The sequence below is a fragment of the Haliaeetus leucocephalus genome, unplaced genomic scaffold, assembly GCF_000737465.1.
Source record: "Haliaeetus leucocephalus isolate CR32 unplaced genomic scaffold, Haliaeetus_leucocephalus-4.0 Scaffold848, whole genome shotgun sequence".
In the NCBI taxonomy this organism is placed as follows: Eukaryota; Metazoa; Chordata; class Aves; order Accipitriformes; family Accipitridae; genus Haliaeetus; species Haliaeetus leucocephalus.
The window spans coordinates 4563741-4591670 of record NW_010973284.1 but is presented as its reverse complement, the minus strand read 5'-3'; the positions used below and the strand labels follow the sequence as shown (position 1 = coordinate 4591670).

At 38.3% G+C, this 27930-nt stretch overlaps 2 protein-coding genes across 3 annotated transcripts in view; one reads left to right on the top strand and one right to left on the bottom strand.

Annotated features, from left to right (window-relative positions):
- Positions 1–57: 57 nt before the first annotated feature.
- On the top strand, positions 58–4522 carry PRPF38A (pre-mRNA processing factor 38A). The gene is made up of 10 exons (XM_010582370.1): positions 58–363; positions 438–597; positions 1133–1254; positions 1757–1842; positions 2015–2125; positions 2699–2811; positions 3326–3352; positions 3432–3529; positions 3876–3924; positions 4183–4522. Exons 1-10 carry the CDS (start codon positions 234–236, stop codon positions 4223–4225), a joined length of 939 nt encoding a protein of 312 aa, XP_010580672.1. The 5' UTR covers positions 58–233; the 3' UTR covers positions 4226–4522.
- A 1074-nt stretch (positions 4523–5596) lies between these two features.
- Positions 5597–27930, bottom strand: part of ZCCHC11 (zinc finger, CCHC domain containing 11) — a 40588-nt gene continuing 18254 nt past the window's right edge. Inside the window, exons 12-29 of one of the 2 annotated variants that reach the window (XM_010582367.1) lie at positions 26572–27314; positions 25895–26045; positions 25216–25302; positions 23676–23779; positions 23284–23341; positions 23086–23189; positions 22329–22418; positions 20325–20438; positions 19137–19214; positions 18569–18746; positions 18163–18210; positions 17983–18065; positions 15976–16091; positions 14119–14279; positions 13048–13145; positions 9908–10430; positions 7160–7333; positions 5597–6135 (exon numbers count right to left, since the gene is read on the bottom strand). In XM_010582367.1, the coding sequence (XP_010580669.1) occupies positions 6044–6135; positions 7160–7333; positions 9908–10430; positions 13048–13145; positions 14119–14279; positions 15976–16091; positions 17983–18065; positions 18163–18210; positions 18569–18746; positions 19137–19214; positions 20325–20438; positions 22329–22418; positions 23086–23189; positions 23284–23341; positions 23676–23779; positions 25216–25302; positions 25895–26045; positions 26572–27314 (3002 nt within the window). In that variant the 3' untranslated portion in view covers positions 5597–6043. The remainder of the gene's footprint in view (positions 6136–7159; positions 7334–9907; positions 10431–13047; positions 13146–14118; positions 14280–15975; positions 16092–17982; positions 18066–18162; positions 18211–18568; positions 18747–19136; positions 19215–20324; positions 20439–22328; positions 22419–23085; positions 23190–23283; positions 23342–23675; positions 23780–25215; positions 25303–25894; positions 26046–26571; positions 27315–27930) is intronic. The other variant, XM_010582369.1, reaches the window with a different exon arrangement.

The following is a 27930-nucleotide window of genomic DNA, read 5'->3' as shown; positions in this document are numbered from 1 at the left end:
GCCCCGCCCCCTCCGCCGCGCGCGCGCAGGGAAGGAGGCGGGAAGAGGCCACGCAGGAGCGGCGCCATGTTTGCGCCTGGCACCCCGAAGCCGCGGCCGGAAGGGATCTTATAACCCGAAGATAAGATGGCGGCCGGCGTCGTCGTCCCGGAAGCGGAAGGCGCTGCGGCCCCTCACGGAAGGGGAGCGGGGCGGCCCGCCGCGGAGTTGAGGGGAGCTGTTTAGCGGCGGCCATGGCGAACCGGACGGTGAAGGACGCGCACAGCATCCACGGCACTAACCCGCAGTACCTGGTGGAGAAGATCATCCGCACCCGCATCTACGAGTCCAAGTACTGGAAGGAGGAGTGCTTCGGCCTGACGGGTACGGCGGGGCGGGAGGGGGCTCGGCGGGGAGCTCGGTGAGGAGCCTGCGCTGACGGCCCGTCCTTCTCCTAGCCGAGCTGGTGGTGGACAAGGCCATGGAGCTGAAGTACGTGGGGGGCGTCTATGGCGGGAACATTAAGCCTACGCCCTTCTTGTGCTTGACGCTGAAGATGCTGCAGATCCAGCCCGAAAAGGACATCATCGTGGAGTTCATAAAAAACGAGGACTTCAAGTAAGTTGGTGGCTTGATTTTTCCCTCTTTTGGTTGTCGTACTGAATGAAACCGTCCAAAAACTGCCAGGGAAACCCCAGTGCCGGGTTTAGTTTTTAGTGGGCCTTGATGAACTCTTCTCGCTAAAAGGCATGTCCTTCCTCTTGCTTTCAAGACTGCTCTCCTTGTCGCTTGGGCTGTTGGAATGGTGGTTTGCCTTTGTGGCATGTGCTCTCTGTGCTAATACACCCCCACCTTAAGTATTTAGAACAACATGCATTAAGGGAGCCATATTAATCTATTTTTTCTTCAGTATTTTGTCTTTATGAGTGATCATGCACCCATACAGAGATTATATATGTATACTTGAGTGTGTGTATATATATACTTTTTTATGTATATACTTGAGTAATTGAAGGAGAAAATCTAAACAGTCATGTATTCTATTTATTTTAGTGTACTGACTTTCCTCAGACACTTGTGGGAAAAACTCCTCTTTTATCTAAACTGCTAACTATGCAGAAAGGTCAGATACATGAAATGGTTTACTTTTCAGGTATGTCCGAATGCTTGGTGCGTTGTACATGAGATTGACAGGCACTGCCATTGACTGCTACAAGTATCTTGAACCACTGTACAACGACTATCGAAAAATAAAAAGTCAGAACAGAAATGGGGGTAAGCAGTCTCACTTAGTTGTGGTTTCTTAGTACCTCATAGATGACCTTTTGTTAAAAAAACATATCATGCTAGATAAGTGTTCTATTTAGTAATATAAGCTTAAAAAATTGTGGCATAACCGTATTTTTGAAACCTTACTTTTACTTATTCATCCTTCGGATAGTCTGTTGCTGGTCTTGCTGACTTGTAAATGAGAACTGCCTTACTTATTTGCCTTCCCCAAGTGCTTTCTTTCTGTTGGGCACTGAAACGCAGCTCTATGAATACCAAAGAAACACCGTTTGAGAGCTGGTTTAAGCTCTGTGAATCTGCTAATCCTAGCTGTGCAGCAATTTCCTTTTTTGCAAGATAGGCCTGATGATTTTCCTCATCTTTGAGAATGATTTTAGAACTGCTGTTTGTACAGTCCACTTGACATAAATTGTCTGAAGTGTTACATCTTTACTCTAGCCGCTAGTGTTAATCTTGTCTTTTAAATGCTATTTCCCCCCCTTCCCAGAATTTGAACTGATGCATGTGGATGAATTTATTGATGAACTACTCCATGAGGAACGTGTATGCGACATCATTCTGCCTCGATTACAGGTTTGGAAAAGTAGATGGTTGTGGAATTCTTAACTGCATCAGATTCAATAGTTGTATCAGCTACTGGCTTGTTGCATAAAGCTATGATACAGGCCCTTCTGGCACACAAGATGCCTCCTCAGGTGTTTGTTCTTACTTGGGTTATGTAAAATAAAGTTGTAATTTCTCCTAGAAACGATACGTTCTGGAAGAAGCCGAGCAGCTTGAGCCTCGTGTTAGTGCTTTGGAAGAAGACATGGATGATGTAGAATCTAGTGAGGAGGAAGAAGAGGAAGATGAAAAGGTTGGTGAACTGTTTTGGAAAGGGATAGTTAAAGCTGGTGCTGAACCACCACAGAACACTTTACACCCTATGAGAAATACTCAAGGGGGAGGCACCAGGAGGCTGCTTGGAACTCTTGTCTCTCCCCCTTAACGTATTTTCATATAAGCTGCTTGTGGGAACTTGTTGGACCCTGAAGCAGTTCTCAAATGCTCTGTGTTTGTCAAACTTTTCTGTCTCCTGAAATTCACAAATCTGGATCTGTTCTGTGTTAAACGTATTTCAGATAAATTGTTTTACACACATACATAATGGAGAGAACTAAAGGTGATGATGAAAGTTACGGTGACCATCATAGTCAATTCTGCTGTACTTCATAAGAATCAACAGTATGGGAGGTGGCCATTTGAATTTCCCGTTGGCAAACTTAGGCGGTACCACTTACTTCTGAATACGAAATACTTGAGGACGGGGAAAGCTTGATTACATGACTTTTGTTATTTATATTAATTGTTCAGAAATCTTTACTGATAGATAAAAACCTTGATGAAACAAGACTTAAAGAATCTTCCTCTCCCCCGCCATTGTTTCCAGCTGGAACGAGCACCCTCTCCTGACCATCGCAGAAGAGGCTACAGAGACCTTGATAAACCTCGCAGATCTCCAGCTGTGCGATACAGGCGGAGCCGAAGCAGGTCTCCAAGAAGGTGACACAGCTCTTCTTTTACCTATTGTGCTGCAGATGGCTGCAGCAAAGCATAGAAGTGAAGATGACAATTCAGCCACAATCTCTTAAAACTCCCAATTCCTTCAGCCACTTTCTGAAGTAAGGAGTTGCAGTGCACAGACACAGTCAACCTGTCTGCCTGTTTCTCTAGTCCTTCAGTGACTCTTGAACTTGCTGGCCAGTGTTAGCTAAACTTGATGATACAGTGAAGATATTAAGGAGAACCAAGTGCTTTGTCTTCATGTAAGCCAGAGGCTGCAGAGAAAATCCTGTTAATAAGCCAGGAAAAACTCATCACTAACCTCATCTGCTTACTGTATAGGCCAGTCCAGAAGCATGTACTACCTCTTGTGCAGGAGGCCAAACACACACTAACTGGGGACACGGGGGAATTCAAAGGAAGCCCTGGTGCTGTTGCTAGAGAATATGAGAAATTAAACAGGTGGTTCTGCTTACGATTTTTAGTGACTTTTTCTTTTCTCCCCTCATTACAGGCGAAGCCGCTCTCCAAAGAGAAGAAGGTAGTCTTTTATTCTATTATTTAATCTTAGAATGTGTGCATTTTTAGCATGGCTATTTTAAAAGCTTCCTTTCTCTCAGTCCATCACCACGCCGGGAGAGGCATCGCAGCAAAAGCCCAAGGCGACACCGGAGCAGATCCAGGGAGAGGCGCCACAGATCAAGATCTAAATCTCCAGGTATGTTTGTCATTTACAGATTAACTCTGGCAAGTCTTTATTAGCAGAACATCCACTGCAAGAAAAATCTGTGTCACGGTATCAGGAAGGTAGCATAGCTGCTTAATCTGGCTCATAAACCTGCTAGTTATATGAAAGCACAGCTGGAGAACTCCTTCAATACATGAAAAATTGCTTTGAGTACATTTTTCAAATATTTGCCAGGATGTTAATTTGAGCGCCTAATTAAGGCTAGGGTTGTTCTGGCATTATCTAGGACACTTGGTCACTAGAAGCAGATTGCATTAGCAGAACAAAAAAGAATTCCAGGGTCTATGGAAGTAACTGTTACCTTTTTATCTCGTAGGGCATCATCGTAGTCACAGACACAGAAGTCATTCCAAATCACCTGAAAGGTAAAGGCTCGGCCTATTTCTTAAGGGTGCCTATACTGCCACAGGAGCTCTTACCTGTCACTTAATCTTGGGGATTGAAGGTCGTCTTACAATGTTGGAGACCAAATATTTCATACAGTACCTCCCTTAGTGTTGTAGTCAAGTCACACTATCCATATTTGACAACAGAAAACAACACTTATTGCTATGAATCACCTTTGTCTTTCGAAACAATTACTAGTACTGTGTCATATGGCTTTTTTTTTTTTTCTGCTTCAGATCTAAGAAAAGTCACAAGAAGAGTCGGCGAGGAAATGAATAACAAACTAAATCCAGCACACAGTTTAAGGACCTTGAACTGCAGTCTAATGCTGTCCTATTTGCTTTACAGGATGGCTGGATATGTACTGGCTGCTTTAGCAGTCCATTTCTTTAATCCTTCTCTTGTACAAGTCTTGTTTGTTTGTTTTTTTTAATTAAAAGAAAGCTAAGGATACTTTTTATGTAGTTAGTTACTCATCCTGGTGATTGATAGAATTTGAGGACTGTTTTTTAAATTGTTTTTTCAAGGCCTGTAAAAACTAGTGAAGAGCAATAAAAAAAAAGGGGCAGTTTGTCTTTAAAGGCTCCTTGCTGTTTCTTTCATAATACTTTGTTTAGATGTCCCCTAGTTGAAGCTGGCTTCATTCTCAATTCAGGGCATTGTTTTGACAAACAGCCACTGCATTCATTTGCCAAAGTGAGAGTATGTTTAAGTTACAACACTACAGAGCTACCAGCCTGAACTATCTCAAACCTCCAGTACAGGGAAGGAAGTAAGATTCATAATTCAATGTGTTTAATACAAGTCAGAGCTAACTTGAAACAGCTCTTCAACACACAGCTGTTATTGGTTCCTTTGTAGTAATCATCCTTAAGTCTCATGATATGCTGCTTCTGATGCTACTATCAGACAGTTTAGAAGCTTCAAGAAGGACAAAGCACCACTTAATTCTTTTCAGGCAAGAAGTTATTCAGTATATTTAAAGACACTGAACCACTACTTCGAGCATAGTTTGTGGCCTACCTGTGACTGGGGACAGAATATGACACAATTATGCTCAGCTCTACCTTCTCTGAATGAAGTTAGCATTCAGCAAGTCCCTCGTTTTCAAATTAAGAATAATTAAGCTCTTACTCAAGTTCTCACCTTAGTACATTTAATTATATATCACAGGAAATCAGTTGTGTTAAACCCCTTGTGTACCATCCCTTTATTCATAGTCTTGCTTCAGGAGCTGGGACTGACAGGTTTATCTCCTGAACACTGCATTTATAGCTTAAGTATTTTCACATGTTGCCCAATGAGTGTTGAGAACACAAAAAGTAATAGGCCAAGTAAATTTATGGAAAGTCCTCTTGTAAATTTCTAGAGTATTTTTGTATTATTTTGCAAAGTTTATGAGCAGAAAACCAGGTGTACTCTTCCATCAAATCAAGTATTTTACAAGAAGGACACATTGGCTGTGAACAGCACATGCAATGACACCTGCATGGGGAAAAACAGGTATACTGATTGTACGACTTGTTAAAGCTGCTTATCTTTCATCCCTTCTTTAAGATACCTAAGGTAAAGCTGTTTTTATTATTCTGGTTTCCTAATTACAGCTAAATGCAAGCATGCATACAAACAGAGAAGAGGAAAAAGTCTTGCATCCTTTTTTTGCAGTTTTATTTTTCTTTTAAAAACTTTTTTGGCACTACATAGTTCTGTAAAGAATAGAAGTGACAAATTTTTAAACACATGAAATCCCCTTCTAGTTTATTTTTTTTAGAACAATATATATAAAGTCTGAAGCAACCAAAGTATGAATACAGCTAATAGAAAATAAAGAACTTAATTTTAAAAATTCTCTCTCTTTACAGTTTATCAAGATAAAACAAAAACACAATTCCCCTTAAAAATAGGGTAATAAAATAGATGAAATTTGTATCACTTGGTTTTGTGATACTAGTAAAAACTATAGTTCATATCTATGTACAAATGATACAGTTTAAAAACAGTCTTAAATAATCTTGTATCTAAACATGTTGCATTAAGATTTTAAATCAGAACCTGAATTTTTTCCCTCCCCCCACCCACCCACAATCCCATTAAATTTCACTTTTTCTGTTGAATGTAATTCAGATTCAAGTGTGGGTGTCCTTGAGACAGAAGCGAGAACCGCTGGTTACTCTGCATCAGTGGACCAGCTAAAAGAAAATGGATTACAATTACTTCAGCAAATTAAACATATTTAACAGTGCTTGGCTATATTCAATGTATTAATCTTAGAAACAAAGCTATTTACTAGACTGACACAAATGCTTCTTTACAACCCATTTAATGGGACAATGCGCTATTACTTTAACCCTATCTCCAAAATTCCCTCAGTATCATCAACACATCATTTTGTTGCATTACTTTAGCTATTTAACAAAAATAATTTCAGGATTTTTAAATGGGTCTCACTTGAAAAGCTTGCTACAGCCAATAGATCAGATTTTGAAAAAAGGATTTGGTGCCAGGATCTCTCATTTTGTATTAGATGACCCAGCAACACAGAAATTGCAAAGCCTCCAAGTAAAATTTGGGCATAGTTTCTCTCTTAGTGGAGCCAAAGGTCTTTTTCCTACAGCCTTTCCCAATCCTGCCAGATGCTGAACACCTTTACTATTCACTAGCATCAGAAAGAGTTGAGATAACGTCAGTCCTTCAAAGTACCCTGAATAACTGAACCTGATCTAATTTTGAAGTTAGTGCTGCTTTGACTGCAGACCTAGATAACCTCCAGAGGCCCCTTCCAACCTGAGTTCTTCTATGGTCTTGCAACTTTTTATCTATGTAAGTCATTCCACAAGGCAAGGTACAAAAGCCAAATAAAACTAATTGGGACAAAAATTTCTTCATATTCTTAACACGCTCATGGGCAAATTATTGTAACCTCTATTGAAGCAGAGGTGGCTCTACAGTGAGACAGCAGCAGTGAAAGAGAAAGAGGCTGGAAGTGCCACAGACTGCAAATTGGCTCAGATTTCAGAATTTGATTTAACCCTTTCCCTCCCACAAAGATTTTCATCCATCCGTACAGGAAGCCGAAGCGTTGATTTGACTCTTGGATTCATTATGGTTCCAGGGAGCCTAGCAAGTGAAACATGATTCCTTGGCTTTTAAAGCCTTTGAGACAGTAAAGAGACATGTTGCATGAGCTGTTGATTCATATACTAGTTCTAGTACCTTGAGGGTAGAAAGGTTTGTTCGGTGGGTAGCTGGCATTTCCCTGCTGCATGTAGTTCTGAGGCATATTGTAAGGCCACGCTCCTCGGAGGAGAGGAAAATGGGTAGGGGTCCCATGGTCCCAAGGGACAGAAGGAGGGTTCATTTTACCAAACTGTCCTTGGAAACCCTGATCTATTTTTCAATTGAAAGGGAAAAGCACATTGCAAGTTGAAATAATAAAACAGTAAGTCACAAATACAATTTACATCTTAAATAACATTTTGCAGGGGATTTAATGCGATTAGTCTGATGTGCTACTCTTTTTTTTTTTTTTAATTATACATCAATAAAAATTACCACCTAAATTACTTCATTATTCACTATAATAGAATTTATTGGGGAGGAAGACAGAGGATGAATCAGTATTAAAATCAAGACCTACGATTTCACTATTCCTATGTTATTCTCATGATGAAAAATACAAGGTCTGAACAACTTTACTAATATCTGATCCCACACAGATATTCACTATCACTGACATAGCTGTGACATGAAAGCTATTATCCTACTGCAAGAAATAATTCTCAGATGTACACTGGAATTCCACTAGTACTTGTATGCTTAAGAAACTTGATATCTAGATCATTGGACCAACGTAAAATTACTTTTAGAAAGAAAAACAAAAACTTTTAAAATAAGTACACAAATTGTAAGCTATTCCATTTACAAACCCAGTGTTACTGCAGCATTAAGGATGAGAAATCAAGCAGCCAAGGAGGCAGGACACAACAGTTGATGCCAAATGCTGTATTGCTAATCCTGCTCGTTTGGTTCATAGCTCCCAATTTTAAAAGACACAGCAATGCCTGCTAATTTAAAAACTTAATCAATGTACATTTTTAAATAAATAAATAAATTTAAGTAACTATCCCTCAGTACATAAGCTCCCCTTCAAGCTCATCATAAAAAAAACCTTGCAGACAGACTTTCATTAAATAAAAGCAAGCTACGTGTCTAAAAAGAACAGTAACTTTTATACAATAAAACACAAAGCATAGCCCTGGAGTATGCATGAAAAGAAGTTGTCTGTCTGAAACTTTTAATGGTCCTACTTCTAATCAATTGCCTACTGAAAAGAAAGCAAAGTCACTTCTTCCAAGTCAAGGTTATACCAGCCAAGACAAAGTTTCCACTAACTTACTGTTCTCAAATTGTCCTAAGAAAGTAAGAAAGCAGGCTTCAAACAGAGAGCAGACAGCTCATCTCTACTGTGCGCCTACCCAGTGACCCCACCTTAATAGCATCTAAGCCAAGAAGGAAACAAAACTGATTAAAATACAAAGAGGGTAAACACAAGAACTGGGAACTAGGAAAAGGAGTGTGATGAGACTGGAAATAGATGGAAGTTGAGGCAAGGGGAAAAAAAATACTGTGACTGTGACTGACAGCACAAGAAACCTGGGAAGTCTTCTGTGCTGGCACAAAGTGGAAGCAAACAAACTGAGAGCAAAAGGAGAAAGACTGAAGACACGGACTGACTGGCCACATGAGGAGAAATGGGACTCGTTAAGGGAGAATGCAGCAGACACTAGGATTTGGGGAGCTTGCCTGAAAGAAGGCAGCTACCTGGCTAAGAAGACCTGCGGTTGGAAGGAGCTGCTTGAGAAAAAGTCAGAGCTGGTGTGGACATGGAGGAGGGGACAGATGAGCCTGGACAGAGAATTAAGATCAGAAATGGAGAGGTAGGAACAAAGCACACTGAAGGCACAGAAAACACACTGGTAGCAGTTTCTGTATTCTCTCAAATATATTCCCCGCAAAGCTCTGAAGAGAAAAACAGGCATCTCCAGCATCTCAACAAATATTTGAAACTCATTGGTGAATTATACCTCATCCAACACCATTGACTCAGCTGAAAATCTACTGTTGCTGTCAATCACCTTATTAGTGCAGAGAAAGGCTGTGCAGGAGATTCAAAATATCCATCTTGTGATGAATGACTGCATCAGTATATTGTATGATGGATATTTTTTTTTAAACATAGGAGGAGTTACACACTCAGAATAAATTGAAAGACCATTATCACGATCTAAAGATCACAGTTTAAATTTAGGGGCTGCTACAGTTTATGTTGCACAGAAAAGTGTATGGGCTTTAATTACTATATACTGTTTTTCTCAGCCTCAAACATACAAATGTACTTGGCTTTGGTATGAGGCAAAAGGCTGTTGCCCACTTGTCGCAGGGAAAATCTGTATAAAGTATTTTCAGGAAACATTGAGATTATGGAAGTTAAATGTGGCAGGATAAACTAAAGGAAAAAAGAACACATAAGATCATGTTATATTGCACTAAATGCAACAAGGCAATATTCAACTTGCACAACCATTCTCAAAGTTCGTAGCTGCAGTCCCAGCATTCATCTAACAAACTACGTAACACATAAATGGAAAATGTATTTGTAAAGATATTCACAGAAATGTGCTTTAGACTCAAACAATTACTGGAACATTTCTCAGTTGAATGCATGATTTCTCATGTGTTGCACAGCTGTTAATGGCAGATAGGACCAATGCCTAAAAGTTACAATGATCCAACCTGCCTACCTTTTTTTCCTATGGAAGTGTTAAGACATTGAAGGTAATGACTTAGTTTCTTAAGCATCATATTTTTAATATAAAACAAGTTAAAAGAGTTAGCTGTTTCTGTAACACTTAACACTTGTACACAAAGTGCGAGAGGTTTGATACAACAGAGAAGAGTTACCTGAATTCCCCACAGTGCCATTGTTCACCAGTGAGTTTGGAGTCACAGGATTGTGCCAGTGTCCCTCATGAGAAGTGCTGGGGATTCCCATGGGCCTGGCAGCAGGCTGTGCAAAGATGATACTGGGATCATTCAAGCTTACACTGCTCTGGTTATTTGTGGTGCTGCTGCTGCCAGATCTCATAGAAAATGGAACATTTGTAGAATGAGGAGGGTTACCCGGTGCAGAGTGAATAACGGGCCCATGAATAGGCCAAGAAGTGTTGGGAAGCTGAATTTGGTGATGGTGCATCTGAAGTAGTCCCAGGTTATGCAAGGTGGAATACTGACCTGGGGGAGATTGGGGAAAGTTAAACAAAGGCAGCTGGACCTGATGGGGTGGCTGTGCACCCTGCTGTGGTTGCGGAACGTGCTTAGACTGGGATATTGGTTGTGGCTGAGTCTGGTTAATGGAGGCTGGCTGAGAGGAATTCTGTGTAAATTGTTGAGGTTGTGGAGAGTAAGATGACTGATGCGAATCAGACTGGAGGGGAAAAAAAAAGTATGTATTTCTGATTAGTTCACTAGCTATTTAATGGTGTTTTTCTTTAATAAGCACCCACTGTATTAGACTATTCATAAAAAAGGCAAAGCACTCCCCAGCAACACCCCAAATACTGCACCCAAGTTCCTGCTGGTTTAAATAACTGCAGTTCAACTGACACTGATTTTCACCATCAGATAATTTGGTCTGTTAATGTGGCACATCCCACCATCAGAAACATCATTCTGAGCAAACATTAGCCCCAAGCTCTTCATTAGACTTCCTTACACATCTGTTTCTGATTTTTTAATCAGTGTCTTCCCCACCCTACTTATTTACAGCCCAGAATTTCATTAACTAATTACCTTACTTCTAAACAGAGTGGTTCTTATTACTATACACAATTTAGGTAATTCCAAAGTAAGCTCCTAATATTTCTGTAATTTTTATTTAATCTGCTAAACAAGAAATTGAAACTCCAAAAACCCAGTTTCAATCTACATATCCTGATGTTAGGCCATGTCTAAAGGCACAGAAATAGCAATTATTACAGCCTTCGCAGAGCTCTTACAAACCTTTCCCTTTCACCAGCAACAGAAACAGGCATGAGTATTTCATCTGTTTGGTATTGCAACTAAGCAGAGAAGCACTTCAAGAACTGGGGTGGCTGGGAAAAGAGTTGCCCAGTTTATCTGCCAAAATTTATTACCCAAGTCTGGATTAACCTAATCTGATTTTAAGCACCGAGACAAGATGGTGATGGCATAAGATAGGTGCCTCCAAAGAGAAATTCAAATGACAGACAGCTACCTAAACCAGAGATTATTACCTGCATCTCAGATCTCAATCTCCCCCTGGAGCTGCTTGTCTCCCTCCATAGACTACAACAGACAGCTAAACTCCAAGTAACTCAGCTGCTGTCAAACATCTGAAGTTAAAGGTCTCTGCAGCTTGTCACTATCCATGACTGCTCGCCTGTCCATTTAAATTGGCAGTCACTTTTCTTCAATAACCGGAGGTCTGCAGGACTTCCCCACGCCAGCCTTTCAGAGCGTTCCTTATAGCAGCATGCTGTGTGTCTTTGCCTGGGCAAAAGCTGAAGCCCAGAAGGTGGGATTTCTCCCTGCTGCTATTCCAACTGTTCCTGTATGAGTGCCTCCTATGCCTTTCTATCAAACCAGGAAGACAAGGTAAACCTGGGATTTGAAAGACAACTAGTTTAACAGTTTACATGTTAGCACATGCACTGACTACAGCCTTCCTGCAAACATTAAACCACCACAAGCATACATTGAACATGCCAGCAGCAGGAGAGGAGAAATGTTAAAACTCCAGCCTCTTGGTCTGCTTTCCACACTTATGCTTTCCCTTTTCTCTCTCTCTCTCTTGCTCCACTAACATTCCCCCTTCCTATTCTCCTCAAACAATCCCTGGACAGCACATATTCACCAAGAAATCCTGGCCAAATGACAACCATGCAACACACACACAGAGTCCATGACATCCAGATGACACAAGAATGTGCACATGCAGTAGGTCCAGAGTGCATGATGTGCCTGACTGTGTGTGCACCCCCATGTCCAGCTTCAATTTCCCAAGCAGAAATACAAGGCTCCTAAAAAAGACACTCCTGTGTCATGTGGTAGCATGGTGGCAGTTCAGCCCTTTACTTACATGAGGGCTGTATCAGTCCCTCCTTAACAGCATATTATTATAGTAAAAATGATGTCATAAAGTCTCTGTTACTAGAGCAAACATTCTAATAAACGCTTGCTGATCAGTTAGGAAATACTTTATACCAAAAGTAGTAAACTGAACAAAGAGCATCAGTGATCAGCAGCCCTGATTACTGTGTTTGCTTACTTGCCAGCTTCTTCATTAGCAGACACATGTTTCTCAGACTAATAGCTTAAAATTAATGAATTTCTGCTGTATTCTGAACTCCAAAAACATTAAATGCCAACAGCTGTATTTGCTCAAATACCCTCTGCTATCCATCTCCACTTAGAAGCAGATTAAACAGATTTTATCTAGTTCTATAAAGACTTGAACAAATTCTAAGAGAAAACTACCAAAAACTTCCCCATTGTTCTGTTTGTGCTTCCAGTGTGTTCTGGCAGGCTTTTACCTTGTGTATCACATCTGAATTGAAGTATGACTCTTCTGTGTTCCCTGCCTGTTCGTGACAGTCCCTGAAGACAGTTCTCTTAAACCACAGAGAATCATGATAGTCACAAACCTAAGTCCCCAGCATGTTAATGATGAGTTGTGCCTTATTTCCCTTAGTAACTCCAGAACATTGCCAGAATAACTAAGCACAAGACTTCAAAAGGCACCCTAGCTTAAATCTCAAAGATAGTGAAGGTGGCCTTTCAGAACTGCAAGCTATCTCATGTGAAATTTGCCTATGTAGTTTCCATATTGAAAGACTGTAAATGCTCTCCTAGAGACACTACATTATAAATCAAAATTTCATTAACTGGCAGAGTGCAATGTTGTCATTATAAAGTCCAGAATCTGTTGAGAAAAAACTGTGCAAACCTGCTCCTAGCATGGCCCAGGATCACTGGTTTGCTACAGCTTGCTTACTACAATACTATAGCTAATTGGAACTTACACATTCTGATGACTGTCTAGTGCGCAAGGGTCGTTCCACTTGCTGCTGACTCACAGCCACTAGCTGTGAATTTACCATGCTTCGGACCAACTGGGTGCCTAATTAAGGAAGAAAAATGTTAATAAAACACAAGGTTATGGATGACAGAATAATGAACACAGAACTGGGAGTGAGCGATACCTTAACTCTCATGTGACACAGAGTAGGTAAATCACTTTAACCTCTCCTTCAAGTGTAAAGCTTTCCCTCTACTGGCAACAGCCAACATTAATAGGTACAGCAGCTAAACCCAAAATCTAATTCTGAGTAATACAAATTCTAGCATGAACAAAGCTCATTTTGCTATCAGGCAGGAGCAGGTTTCCATGCTACTGCTGTAAGCAGTGGGATTTTTAAATAGCAATAGCTACAGCAGAAACTTTTGGGCAAAGACAAAAAAAAAAAAAAAAAAAAAAAAAGAGAGAGTAGGGGTATTAGAACACAGAAAAGCAGCAAGTTTCTCTCTGAAGTTCATTTATGATTGCTTTCTCTACTTTTTCTAGTATTGCAGGCACCTAAGGGCCTAATTTGAATGGGTTTGCAATTAGACTTGTCTCTAATTACTAACACTAATTTGAAAGCTGGATCTAGGTTCCTAACGCATCTGTATGCTTTTGGAAGTGTTACTTTAAGACCACTGACTTTTGGTGAAAATACATTTACTTACCTCTCACAGATGATGGAGGGTTAGCTAACATTTGAGAAACATTTGGAAGAGGAAATGCATTCAATTATTACTATTATTACTACTCCTAAATGCACCCATTGTGAGTGGAAGACAAATAATGCAATACCCTGAAGTACACTATACTTATTGCTGAGTACATTTTTACCACCCATGCAAAGACTGTATTTCAGGAGGCATTACTCCCCTTGAAGAAAAGCAATACTTAGACTAAAAGCTGTATTTGCAATGACTGAAATCATTAGTTGCAGAAATTTTTAAAGCTAATTACCAGGTCTGTACAGAAACCTAGACAGAATGGACCTCAGAACTTTCAAATTATACTAACAACACATAAACTAGCTTACCCGGCACGCTATTATTTCTCTGACGGGTTTGTTTGAATTCAGGACAATCTCTTCTAACATGACCCACATCCCCACAGATGAAACACCTTTTCTCTCTTGTTTCTCTATCATCTTCTTTAACTTCTTTTTCATCATCTTTCTCATTCTCCTTTTTCTTCAACCTGAATAATAATTTTTATTAGCAATATCACAAAACCACACACGCACACACAAAAAAAAAAAAAAAAATCGCTGTAGAGTTGTTATATTGGTATGTTCAAACAAAATGGTTACATAACCAACAGCTGTACCAAAATACAAGTATCTTAGGAATCCCAGAAAAACACTTTCAGAATCAAGGCTGGTTAACATGTTTGTATAACCTTAATGAACTTAGAAGCTCCCCAGAATTGTCTGGAAGCTATCTGTATTAGCACAGAACTATACCTACAGTTAAGAAGGCTTAGCCTGCCAGTTAGTTTGGGAGTAGCTCTGTGCAACAATCCCACTCAGTCAGAATATACACAAAACAAATTAGCTGTGTCTTGTAGATATAACCTCCCCCTGACTGAAGACAGCTTATTTCTCTATAAGAGTATATTAGCATTCTGAGCCTAGACAGGATGTGAAAGAAAGCACTGAGACTCCTTCAAACACTCAGTACTAATACAACAAACAGGAGAAGAACTAGTGATCAAGAACCAAGACAAGAAATAAAGGTCTTTTTCCACATGGTATCTGTAGGATTGTTAAATACTATTTTGTGAGCTGTATATACAATTTGAGAGAGATTCTGTGTGGCTGTGCTGTAGTAGCAGTTGTGCGAAGAGCAGATCACAACTTCTTTTCCTGAGGCAGATGTAGGGAAAGAGGTGATGCAATTCAATGTGCTAGTGCTTGTGAGGAGTATGTTAAGGGAGCGGCTAAAAGAAATAGTCAACCTGTGACCTTAGGGTTCTAGTCCAGTTTAATGTATCTTGAACTTTGCTGACTGAACAAAAGGCTGTAAATAGGGACTCTGTAGCAAGAAGAGACCACAAATCTTTTGAAAAATTACGAAGCACACAACTGAACACAAGGAGCAAATGAAAAAGCCCAGACTTTAATTTGCATTCTAAGGGCTTCAACAGGTTTTACAAGGAGTCAGACAACCTATACTGAATGGGTCATTAAAAATCAAAAGACGTAAAAGTTTGAGGAGTGCACATTCTCTGTCAATTCCTGCTAAACTCTCTTTGGAGACATTGACCTGCATGTACTAGGGGCTCCTTTTGCAGGACTACTGGATCCAAAACTCGTAAGTGCAATTAATGTACAAGTGCAAGATCACTAAATGACTGGCACTAGTATGATGTTACAGAAATGCACCTTAACTATGACATTTTAACTACTCCCAGATTTTAATAAATGAACTTTTACCTGCCTTGCAGAGGTACGTTATCAGATCTATAGAAAAATTCAAATTCAACACTGTCTTCCGAACATGATCGCTACAGGAAATCCATTTTAATACATTACAAATTGTGCAGTCAGGTAACATGGTCTCCATCTGAATGTTTACACTACAAAAAGATAATTTAGTGACCTAAATTTTAAGGTAAGCTGTAACTACAGATAGATCATGAAGCAAAAGTATTCACATATTATAGACTGTTGATTTTACTCTGTGTGTGCTTGCATAAACACTCTAAGATTTAAAGAGATGACCAGAAATAGTCTTAAGAAAAGGAAAAATAGGATGGGAAGTTGAGTATCAGATATGAAGCTTTGATTTTCTCTGCAATTCAGCATATTCTTAATTTCCATTAAAATTTCAAATATGCAAATCTCTCCTGATTTAATCTCAAAAATTTTACGTTAGCTTTGTATATTACTTACCTCCTCCTCTTTGGACAGTCTTTCATGTAGTGACCAATTTTTCCACAGACACGACAACATCTGTCATTGGGTGCCAATTCCCCATCAGTCAGCACTTTTGAGTCAAAAAAGTATTCCTATCAAAACACATCAGACAGATACAATATATAAACCATTCACTTAGAGGACTCAGAAATGAAAGCAAAATGGACAGCTTTCACCTCCTATTGTTCCCTAAATTTTACTACTTCTTAGATTATAAATAGTCCTTTTCTTCTCCTAGATAATGGCAGCTTTTTCAGAGATGTGAACCAGTTCGTGCTAAAAAGGGGTATTTAGTCTTAGGGCCAGAGGCTGAATTTGCACAACAGCTTACCCAGGCTCCAGCCTACTGCCTACCTTCTGCTTCCCCAAAGGCTCTTCAGAGGGCAATTTTTTGCATATGATCTATTTTGGTATCTGAGTCACTGCTTGTGTGCTTTCCGAAGCAGCTTATGTCCCTTCCCAAATGACAGGATCATATCCCCCTAGACAGAACAAAGCTCAGGTGGGAAACAGATGGAGCATCTGCACACTGACCTGTATCACTCGCCCGCCCTGGAACTTGCTAAGGACAGCTGCAGTTCTGATGTGTGTCAGCAAAAGACCACAGTTTACAGCCTCTGAGCTACATAAACATTGTGAAAGTACTATCTCGCCTGGAAGATTGAAATAGAGATACAAATAGAAATGTCCTAACCCCAGCTCAGGAACGAAGTCCTACTGTAGACAGGTAATCTAACTGAACCTCTTTGCTACAGTCTCCTCTCTCTATGACTAAGTTGCAATACAGAGCATTGACTTAGGAAGGAGATTGAGAACTCCTTTGTTGCGCACTTTGGAAAAATAAAAAGCTATGTAATACTATTGGCATTACTTCCTTCACATAAGAGACGGCTCATATGCATGCTAAGGCTGCTTTCTGTCTTGCCTTTTATCCTTATGTAAAATGTTCAGTGAAAATCTGAGATGAGGCAGAACAACACAAACAACTACATATACAAACACACAGTGCATGTTTCCCGGAAGCACTATAGCCTTGTGTTGAAGATGTATGCAAACAATTTAAAAAAAACCCCAATCAGCAATAATATTTATTACATACGCTCACATGTTTTTCAGTTAACAGATAACTACATCTACACTGTAATTCATTATTATTTGTATCACATTAGTACTCAAAAGTCCCAATAAAAACAGTTCCATTCTATTAGGGACAGCACAAAACAGAACACAGTCACTGCATCAAAGAACATTTAATACAAACTCAGAAAAAGCACAGAAAAAGTAAGTAAATGGAAAAGAGAAGATAGGGAATGATGAGGGGAAATAAAAGCTTTCAAAAGATTTTCAAAATCCCATAGAAACACAAACCCTGTTGAAAGCCACTGGGAGAACAGTCCTCTAAACTGTCTTAGAAAACACCGTTCTAAGTAGATTTTTAAAATATTAATTCCAGCTGATTTATTTGCTCATATAAAAATAGTTCTGACTCACTATGCAAATTTCAAAGGTCAACTGATAAAAAAAAGTTGATCATCATCATTTGCCTTCCTTAAGTAACAATCCTTACTTTCCCCACCAACTAGAAAAATAAGTAGAATGTAACATCCCAAGAATCTCTTTTCTTTAGCTACATGAATAGCTAGTGAAGTTCCTAAAGCTCTTTTTGGGTTTTATAGCCGATTTTGCAGTTTTCTGCAATACTTAATGTCACATAATGAAAAGTTTTATAAAAAACAAACCCAAAACCCAATATAAGCTTACTTTCCCCAATCCTGCCAAAAATACCCATGACCTATCCAACTACTCCTGTGAATTTTATATTGCAGGAGCTCAATACTAAGCTGCACATTTTATGCAGATGATGCATAATTACGTATATTGTGCACACCAAATTGATAAAAACATACAAGAGATTTGCTTTGGATGCATCAATTCAGTGGACAAAGGAAAGTAAAAAACATACTAAAAACTATGAAAACTTACAGCTTCTCTTCCAACAGTTGGGTAGAATGGGGTACCAAATAATTTTCTCCCATTGATAAATGCCTTCATTATGAAATTGGTCACTATTAAAGAAAGACAAAGTTGTTGGAAAACAACAGAAAAGGCACAACGCTTTAGAAATTAGTCAACATGAATCATTAGTAGACATTAACAGCTTACTTTTCCTGGAGACTCCAGCACCAAGATTATGATTCAAGTCAAAAGGATCTGTGTAAAGAAGGGAGAAAACCAAATCAGGAAAAAATATGCTGCAACCATTTTTTTTTTATTTTAACACAGAGAATTCCATTTTACATGCACTCACAGAGTACATGACAGCAAAGCAATGCTGAATGTTTTAAAAATATGTGACTAACCATAATAAAGCAAGAGCAATTTATTGACGTATACTAAACGTTAGGAGTCTAATCTGATTTTGTAAGCTGTAGGACTTGCAAACAATGCTTTTTCTAAATATTGATGGTAGTTTCCTCACATAAAGATCCTGTGCAAAGAGAACAGATCCTCAAGCAACAGCATTTATCACCCCCCTCATTAATGGAACAAAAATTCAGCAGATAAGTACCTTCAATGGCAATACATTTGGATGTCCACTGTTTCTCAAACGTAGTTAACAGCTTCTTCTGCCGGATGCTGATCACATACTCCTTGAAGTCAAATTCTTCAGTGTAGAATCGCAGCAACCCTAGCCAGAGTTCTCCAAGTGATTCAGTGTTCTTTCCAAGAGAAGGCAGACGCTTCTTCTGCATGCAATTGAAGAACAATTTATTCAGCTGCAGTTACTGAAGTACTTCTCCTCCTGAACTACCTCTCTAATTATGAGTTTGTCTACCACAAACAGCTTTACTTGGTTAAAGTAAGGTTAAATCACTACAGCTACCACTACCTCAATCCTGGATGTTTATTAAGAGTAAAAAGTATTTTTCCTGATTTATGTTATTTAGAAATTATTTAAAATAAACCAAGAAAAAGCAGACATTCATTTCAGAAAAACAGGACTCATTTGGGAAGTTATAATAATATGGATATGGAAGTTCAACTACGTTTTTATATATTACACCATTAGAAATGTATTACTTTCCCATAAAAACAAGCTTTAAATTTTAGTGACTCTTCTGGAATTAGAATATTACCAATTCTTCCATGTCATCAAAGAAAAAGGCATTCCATCCATCCACCATTCTTTGTGGAATCTGTTTTCCATCAAATATCTGCCCAAGTAGAGAGGGATACAGTTACCACTTTAATTCAAAGTCACCATAAAAGACTTGCAGTTTTGCTGGTAAGAAATAATACAAAAATATAAATCTTTTCATTTTAACAATTACATCTTACACAGGCGGAATTTCCCATTGGTAAAAAGTTTGAAAGTCTTTTTGCATTATTGCTATACCTCTCTCAAATTATTTGGTATTTTATTTTTACTTGTTCTTTGCAACTAAGAAAACATGACTGAATTACCTCATCAAGATTCTGACATCCCTCTTGCCCACAAAATCTCTAAGGAGACTTTATATGACTCCTATTACATTTTGACTTTAGTAAAGCCAAGGGGAAATTCCACTGTTATTTAAATGCACTCTCAGGGTAGCAATAACAACCCCCAACCACGACTAAAGTATCAGCAAGAAAGTCTGAGTCTCAACTGCAGTGCTTAAGCCAATTTTCCTCTCGCACACAGACAACAAAAAAGTCAGGAAGGGGTAATTTTCAGAAGTGTTTGGGAGTTCCAGACTGTATCCAGGAAGAGGGAGATAGCTGACTAATTATATTCTCCTCACCCATGCAATGGAGGTACAGAACACGATTTTCTTAATAAGTTTCCTGGCACATGTAAAATAGCACCTTTAAAGTTGTACCAAAGCATTAGTTACCTTTTTTTTTTCCTCTCATCAAATCATAAAATAAAATTTTTCTCTTACAGATAAGGTGTTGAGCAATAAATAACGCTTCTGACAGTAACTGATGGAAGAACTGGAGTCACATCTCAAGAGCCTCTGGCACAGTCTCATAATTACAATTCCCTTCTCTCCATACCACCTGCCAATTCTTTTTTCTATCCTGTTCAGCATATAAATATCATCCTAAGACCAAAATCCCAAATTAAATGTAATAGCAGAACTTAGGTCCAACAGATTCCCGATTTTGTTGTAATTTTCTTGGTAAGTTTTACTCACTAAAACCAAGTGGGAGTTAGGAACCTGCTAATGCAGAAGGGCCACATATTTCACTCATCCCCCTGATCCTAAAAGCCCAGACTTCTCATATTTGGCTTGAAGAAACAGTGCATCTATTTTCATAGCCTTTTTCTGAAAACCTACCTCCTGAAGAACTGGAATAACTGGTGGATTTCTCTGCTGTAGAAAGTACAAAACCATAAGAATATAGGCATATGAAGACAGACTACCACGGGATGCATCTCCAATATCGCAGCGCTGAAAAAACACATTTTAAACAAAATACTGAATTTACATTTTATTATTCAAGACTAACAATTATGTCAGAAAGCAAACAGAAAGCCCATCAGTAACAGAAAATATATTCATCTCATAACTAAAAATTGTTTTATGAAGCCTGAAAAATAAATGTCTTAGAGTCAAGTGCAATCTGGCAAATCCACAGCACAATTTCACTAACATAAAAGCAGAAAAGCTTCTCACAGCCAAAATATTTTTTTTTAGTTTATAATGTGCTGAATTGAAAAAAAACAAATCAAACTCCCCAAAACAGATATCCCAACAAACCTCCACATCTGATGTCCAAGCTTCAATACTGTAAAATTTAATTTTCCTAAACTCATGTTGCTAGAGCTGTTTCTATGATTCCTTATTGTTTTGGTTTCCCCCTTGTTGTTGTTTTTTAAAATAATTAATTAATAGGCAAGTATTTCCATGCCATACTGGCAACTTAGGCAACACCTGGCATTTTGCTAGCATACGTACACATACCTAACTAAACCATGGTCTAGCCTGCACAAGACAGCGTAAAACAAGCATCAATGAATTACCTTACTATGCTTGAAAATCTTGTTACAGTATAACCTTTCTACATCACCTACTTCTAAGTTACCCTCTGCTTCAAGTATGTGTCATAACAAACAACACATTTTTAACCTCCTAGGTCTGGTAAAAACAGGGATTTACAAATTACTTTCACATTAGGAGCAGCAATGACAGCTGTTTCCTGTTTTTTCTGCCAATGCAAACAGAGGAGGAAGCATTTTGCTTAAACACAGAGTATTTGTATAGCTATGAAGTCACCTCCATACATATACATTCAAGAGTGTATGTCCCACAACTTGGAAACTTTGTCTTTACAGTAAGATTTTGAGAATGTATATAATATTATGCAATACTGCAAAAAAATGTAAGATTCATTATTATAAACACAAGGTGGTTTTCATCTGGACACAGAAGTGACATGGCAATATTCTGCACTAATGTGACCACACCAAAAAAAGTCATTACTAGTCTTGGTGACAGTAAAATGAACACGTACATTCCATTCTGGAACAAAGTTATTTTATTCACTTTGAGGCATTTTACTACATTAACATCTGGTAGCATGATACACTCTCTATAACCCATTTTTTATTTGCCCCTGTTTCACTAAGCTTTCTTTGGATGCATTTGGGGAATGTATTTTAATAGTGCAGCTTGAATAAAAAGAAACACCATGTTTCAATTATCAAAGGCTGCAGAGTATGCTGCTTTGTTAGAATATCATAAGAAAAAAAGATGCAGGGGATTTAGTACTTGGTATTTCCAAACTCTTAAAGTCAAGTGTATGTCCTAAGCACATCAAGTAGAGACTTAGGCATTCATTCATCAACTCACACCTACTCCTGACTCTTATAGTAAGTAAAACAAGGCAAGTAGGCCAAAAGAAAGCTGCAGTAATCACTGGGTGGGTCCTAGATATGGAAACTTGGGAAGCCCATGCACAGCCACATGCCCCTACATCTTACAGTTACCACTGTTGCCAGTTTTGTTTGTTTGAGTTGTTTGGGTTTTGGTTTTGGGGTTTTTTTTTTGCATTGTAGATGGTTTGAAACTGAAAAAAAAAAAAAAAAAAAAAATCTAAGTTTTCCTTTAACCAGCTTCTTCTTAGACAAAAATCTTTCAACGGATAGCAGAAGATACCAGGACTGAAGAACTTGATTCTGACACGCATGATCAGATGGAGCACAGTCAGCTTAAGAAAGTGCACTTCATACTAATAGCATTCTACTGTCTCCTTTACAATTGGTATTAGCAAAAGGTAAACTCAGTGGCTGTATGAGAAAACACTGTATTATACAAGTAAGTACCTTCTTTTTATATTACCTTTGCAAAAACCTTCATTGTATAGCCCAGATATTGCACTCTAGGATCAATAGCTGCATATGTAGCCAGCATTCTTGTGTTATGCTGTGCCTGGGAAAAGGGCGGGGGGAGAAAAAAAAAAAATCAAACAGGTGTTTCAATGTACTTTATGGTCAATTATAGTATAGTCTGCAGTTCAATAACAGGAGACACATAATACAATTGGAGGGCGAAAAATCACAACAATATTCCGTAAAATTCATGCAACAATTCCTGCAGAAACATAACTGAAAGGTGTAATCAGAACAATATTAATGCAGTAACAACAACAAGAACTTTGGAAAACACCAGCAAAGAAGTAAGTCCATAAGATGACTCACATTAGGACAAATTCCACAAATCGCATCTTCTTCACAGGTGAACGTGAGCCCATTACATAAGAAATCATGCAATTACACTGTGCTAGATGTAAGCTGGGGTGAGATGTACTATTCATGAGAGCAGAAAGGCCATGGTGAATGTGGCACTAACAGCTTTTCAGAAGCATTCACAAAAATGCTTTGTGTGCCATGATGCTGCTCTGCCATCAGGTTATACAGCTACTTGGGTTGGGCTGAGGGTGTGGGCCACTGAATTTAAATAATGTAGAAAAAAACCCTAACACAAAAAACCATTTTAATTCTCGTTTCAAAATTATTCCCTCATGATTATTTGAGTGAGTTATAATGAATTAAAAAGCTTTCTTTGAACACAAAACCAAACACAAACAGATGCTTACCAGTGTATTGTATAAACTGATATCTCCTTCTAAGCCACTTCGTCTGTGTTCAAATTTTACTATAGGCACTTTGGCTGTTGTTATAGGCAAGATGTTTCTCAAACCTGGGGAAGCAACACTTTAGTACATAAAACATTTCCATTAACTACATATATAGTAAATGTAAATACAAAACAGATAATACTTTGAAACACCTACCTGGATGCTTCTTAAGAACTTTTGCCAAACCTTCTATTATTTCTTTACAGTTTAATTTCTAGGAAGAAGAAATATCACAGCTTCAGATGTTAAAACATGGATCCTATCCCAACAAGCACATTTACTATCAAACATGTATTTCATAGAGGAAAAGTCTATGTACTTAAAGAAATAAGCAATAAGCCAGTACATGAATTTACATAAACTGGTGATTCTCTATGGGGACATCTACAGTATACTAAATGTGTAAAAGTAAAATAGGCTCTATCTTGCTTCAACTGTGCAGAGCGCAACAAGCCAACGTGCTACTAGCAAAATCCTACCTTTTCTGTGTACAGAAGTCTTAACTGAATTAAAAAACCTTAAAATTTTATCAATTTCAAAACTCTTACCTCTGCATTTTCATGGCCTTCCAACGTCATGCAGATATCTAGATCACTGTCCCGAAATCCAAATCCATTCTTTGAAGAGCCAAACAAGCAAAGTCTGGCTTTGTCTGATGAAAAGAGTAGACCAAAAAAACATAAATTCTTTTACAGTTGAATGGTAAGTGCTTACTATGGAATATTGCTTAACTGAGATGTGTAGGTGCCCATAAAAATGAGCTGTAAGACAGAGCTTACAATGTCTCTTCTAAGACTTCACCTTTGATAAAGGAGGAAGCACAATACTTTAAAAAATCTTTATAGAAAGTAAGGCAGGATAAAGCCCAAGTAATTTTTATGAGTGAGGTATGTTACAGAGTTACTATAACAATTAAACAGCATCTCTAAATGTGATGCAATGTTTTGTGGTAAGTGACTCCACTTTCCTGTTTTAAATACACGAAAACAATGTGCAAACCCTGTCACCAGTGCAGCTTTACCCCACAGGTAAGACAGAGCTACTCTTAGGGTAGTCCAAGCAGTATTTCTGGTTCCACTCTTACTTTATCTAGGTTGCATATTTTTCCTCTGACTAGCTAAATTTAGTCAATCAGTAAGTTTCTGTAACCATAACATACTGTTCAAGAAGATGCAAGCAATAAGATTAATATACTTCATGGAACACTCTTTCCCCGATTGTTTTGTTTACATTTTTGTTTGAAACACAGTATTATAATCTATTTTCATTCTTGTAAAGGAAAGCAAAATTATATAACTGAGAGGAAGCAGTTTCTTCCTAACTGAAAAGGATACATTTATCTGTTCAACTGAAATCAGTGCTAGGAATATATATATAAACACCTATTCACAGCTTTTTCCTAGCCTTTAATAGAATCAGAAATCTTAAGTCTTTCAAGGTTCTCTAACAGGTCTCAATCCTCAGCTGCTGCCAGTAAGTGGAGGGCACAGCCAGTGGATGGAAGTGCAATTCACAGTTCCTTGACCACAGGCCAGCTACAGCAGAACGGATTGACTTCTGTGTAAAGCAATGGACTGGAATTCAGGAGACCTGGGTTTAGTACCTCGCACTAGTACTGTTTTACAACACCTACAAAAAATCACTTTGCATTTTTGTGCCTTGCCTCCCATGGTTGTAGTAGGATACTTTTGCCTGTTTTATAAAAGGGATGTGAAGATAACAAACTCATTAGGATTTCTAAGATACTTAAACACTGGTGACTAGGCAACAAAAGTACTTGGCCCAAGACCCAGATAACAGTAAACCCAACTGGCCAGGGCCTATTCAAATTTTCTTTTTGTCCTGACTGCTATAGTCCTGTATCTGCATTGTTACTCTTGCAGCTCTTCCTCCACTCCAGGGACATTTCCATGGAATAGCATTGAGCGATGTTCAGTTTAGAAGTCTGCAAGATAGCTTTACATTCAGAAGAGACACCACTGCTTTAAGCAAGGAAAATGAGCAATAATGAGACAAACTACATCTTCATGCTCTGGACAACATGAATGAAAAAAGCATTATCAAGAATCACTACCTAGTGTTACATACCATTATACTCTTTTCGAATAAATCTTTCCAAACTTGCCAGAATTTGTTCTCTGTTTTGTTGCTCAGATAAAGGAGGGGATAATTCATCTAAGTAAAAACAAGTTAAAACATAGTCAGATGTGACATTCAGCTACCTCAAAAATCTTTTTCAGCTAATTAGAAGTATTGGATACCTTTTTTTTTGTTGCTACATTTACTTTCCTTGAATATGAATTTTTCTTTTTCATGATATCATTAGAGTTGTTAGGATTTTATTTCAGACGTCTGATTTTTCTGCAATTATTCAAACACAGAATGGCTTGGTGGGCACCTCACATCCAGCCAAGGTTAAGCCACCACAGCACCCAAAAGGAGCTTTTTCCAAAAGAAGCCACAGAATTTGACAAACACAAAAACTAATTTTGCCCAGAGCCTAATTTCTGGGAACACTAGTAACTTTTTACAAACCCAGTGAAGAAATCCTGTATAGTATTAGTTTCTCAAATCTGCTCTAAGAATTCGGTATCACAACCATGGATTATATGAAAATAAAATTATTGATCAATTTGTAGCCTAGGGTAACTGGAAGAGCTGCTTCCTACTGAATTTACTAGAGTAAGTAATTTAATGCCACAGTTTTTATTTTTTCCAGATTACAGATCACAGTTTACAGTGGAGTACAAACACTTTTCCAACTTACCAAAACATCTTTTACAAACTATATCAAGTATTTCCCGAAATCTGTCTGTCATTGGTGGTAGTGGTTTTAGATCAATTTTCTTGAAATCCTCTGGGCAGTCATTTTTGGAATGTCCATCCCGTTTGCAGATGCTGCATACTATAGTTGGTGGCTTTTGTGGGGGGAGGGGGGGGGGAAGTGCACAAATGCAATTTTACTTCTAAGATAGCAACAGACCTAACATTTCCAGGTAAGTCATGCAACCAAGAACATTTAACATATGAACAGCAACAGAGTCTCTACAAAGAACAGAAGAACACCTCCCAATAGGCTGCATTTAGTTCTCACAGTGCCTAAGAACACCTAGCAATTCTACAAGAAAGTAGAAGAGGAAGGGGCAGGGAGGGGGGTGGAACTCAAAACAAACAAAAAACAAACCCCAGGATTTTATTTTCTTGTGTGGAAATCAGAAAGCTTTCCATAAAATGGGGCAACACACTATTTATTCCAAACGGCATACAGGTTCAGTGTTTTCCAGTCCTGAGTAACAGATACTCTAAAAAGGCTACAGCTACCATTCATAACAGAGACTGAAACAATCATCAGGAGAATCCTGTCTCCATCCACCCTCAGTTTTAGTGATTTAAATGTAATAGCCCACTGATACATGACCGGCCCTTCTTAAATACACAGCTTACCTTTCCCGAAGTCAAAATAAACTTATCAAACACATAATGCATTTCTTCTGTAGAGAGTCTGCCTTCATCTTTGAGATCATGAGCGTCCACCATTGCTTTGCAGTTGGGCGAGGTAGCTGGTGTGCCAGTGCACTTACTCTTCTGTAAAGACTCTGTAACCAAACTCTGTCTATTTTCAGCATCAGAAAATTCATTACTAGAATTTGTGTCATAGGGCTGATGTTCACTGCAGTTACAATGGTGGCTTAGCTCACCTTCAGTTACACAAACTGAAATTTCTAAATCATCCCTCTCTTTCAGTGATTTTTGCTTTAATTCACAGCATTCATTAGAAATAAGGGATAAAGCTTCTTCTTTGTCTTCATCATAACTAGAGTCCAATGTTGAAAGTAGCAAAGAGTCTATGTTCCTGGAAGTACATCTTTTGGCTACAGCTTCTACCGCTTCATTACATTCAAGTTCATTCTCTGGTACGTTACATCCACTTCCTATATTTTGTTTATCTACAACTTTTTCTCCTTGTGGAAGGCAACAGTTGACTACAGGCTCTTCAGATCTTGTGGATTTCTTATTATTCATTTTCCCTTTTTCTTTTTTCTTGGTATCTGGTTTGGATTTAATCCCATCTTTACTTTGCGGACATGCAAAATATTTATACGCTGTCCTAAATCGCTCCAGGATGTACTCAAATACCATCTGGCTATTTAGACTTCGTGCAACATTCCTCTTTAGTGCAAAAGGATCTAGGAAGAAAAAGAACAATTTCATTACTAATCTTTAATTTCTACATTTCACTAAAGCAGCTGAAATACCTAAGTTATGATACAGCAGTTAAAAAGAGATTCCTACAATATAATCCAGAATTGTATTTGGACATACTTAGTAGGGCCCACAAGGTTTTTTGGACTTCTTCCATACAAAACACAACACACGTGTGGCCATGAATGGTTGGCTATCATAAACCATTCTAAATAGTGCTATTTAAAAAGAAACCACAGATATATTGTACCATTATATTATGGTCAATTACTAAACTAGAAATGAAAATAAACAAAGGCAAAATAAATGTAGGCCTGCCTGAACTTTTTTCCTTCACTGAAGAAGGATTTGCATTTCCCTTAAGAAATTGATTTCTCTAAGAGTAACATTAAGATTATAAGGATTACAGGAACCAATCTCACCAGGTTTCATTCTTAGTCCTTCCTAGCGATTTCTAGATCAAACATGTTTTCCATGTAAAAAGAGCACTTGCATAGTTGCTATAAGTTTGCCTGGGAAGATAGTATCAAACTGAGATTCTGTTACTTCATAATTTCAGTTACAAACTTAACATTAAAAAAAAATAAAAATCAAAAATTA

What these genes read in the sequence shown, in the direction of transcription:
- PRPF38A (XM_010582370.1), top strand. Translation starts at nt 234, where the DNA reads ATGGCGAACCGGACGGTGAAGGACGCGCACAGCATCCACGGCACTAAC. An exon ending in AAGAAGAGGAAGATGAAAAG is followed by an intron (nt 2,126 to 2,698) that starts GTTGGTGAACTG and finishes CATTGTTTCCAG; the next exon opens with CTGGAACGAGCACCCTCTCC. An exon ending in CATTCCAAATCACCTGAAAG is followed by an intron (nt 3,925 to 4,182) that starts GTAAAGGCTCGG and finishes TTTCTGCTTCAG; the next exon opens with ATCTAAGAAAAGTCACAAGA.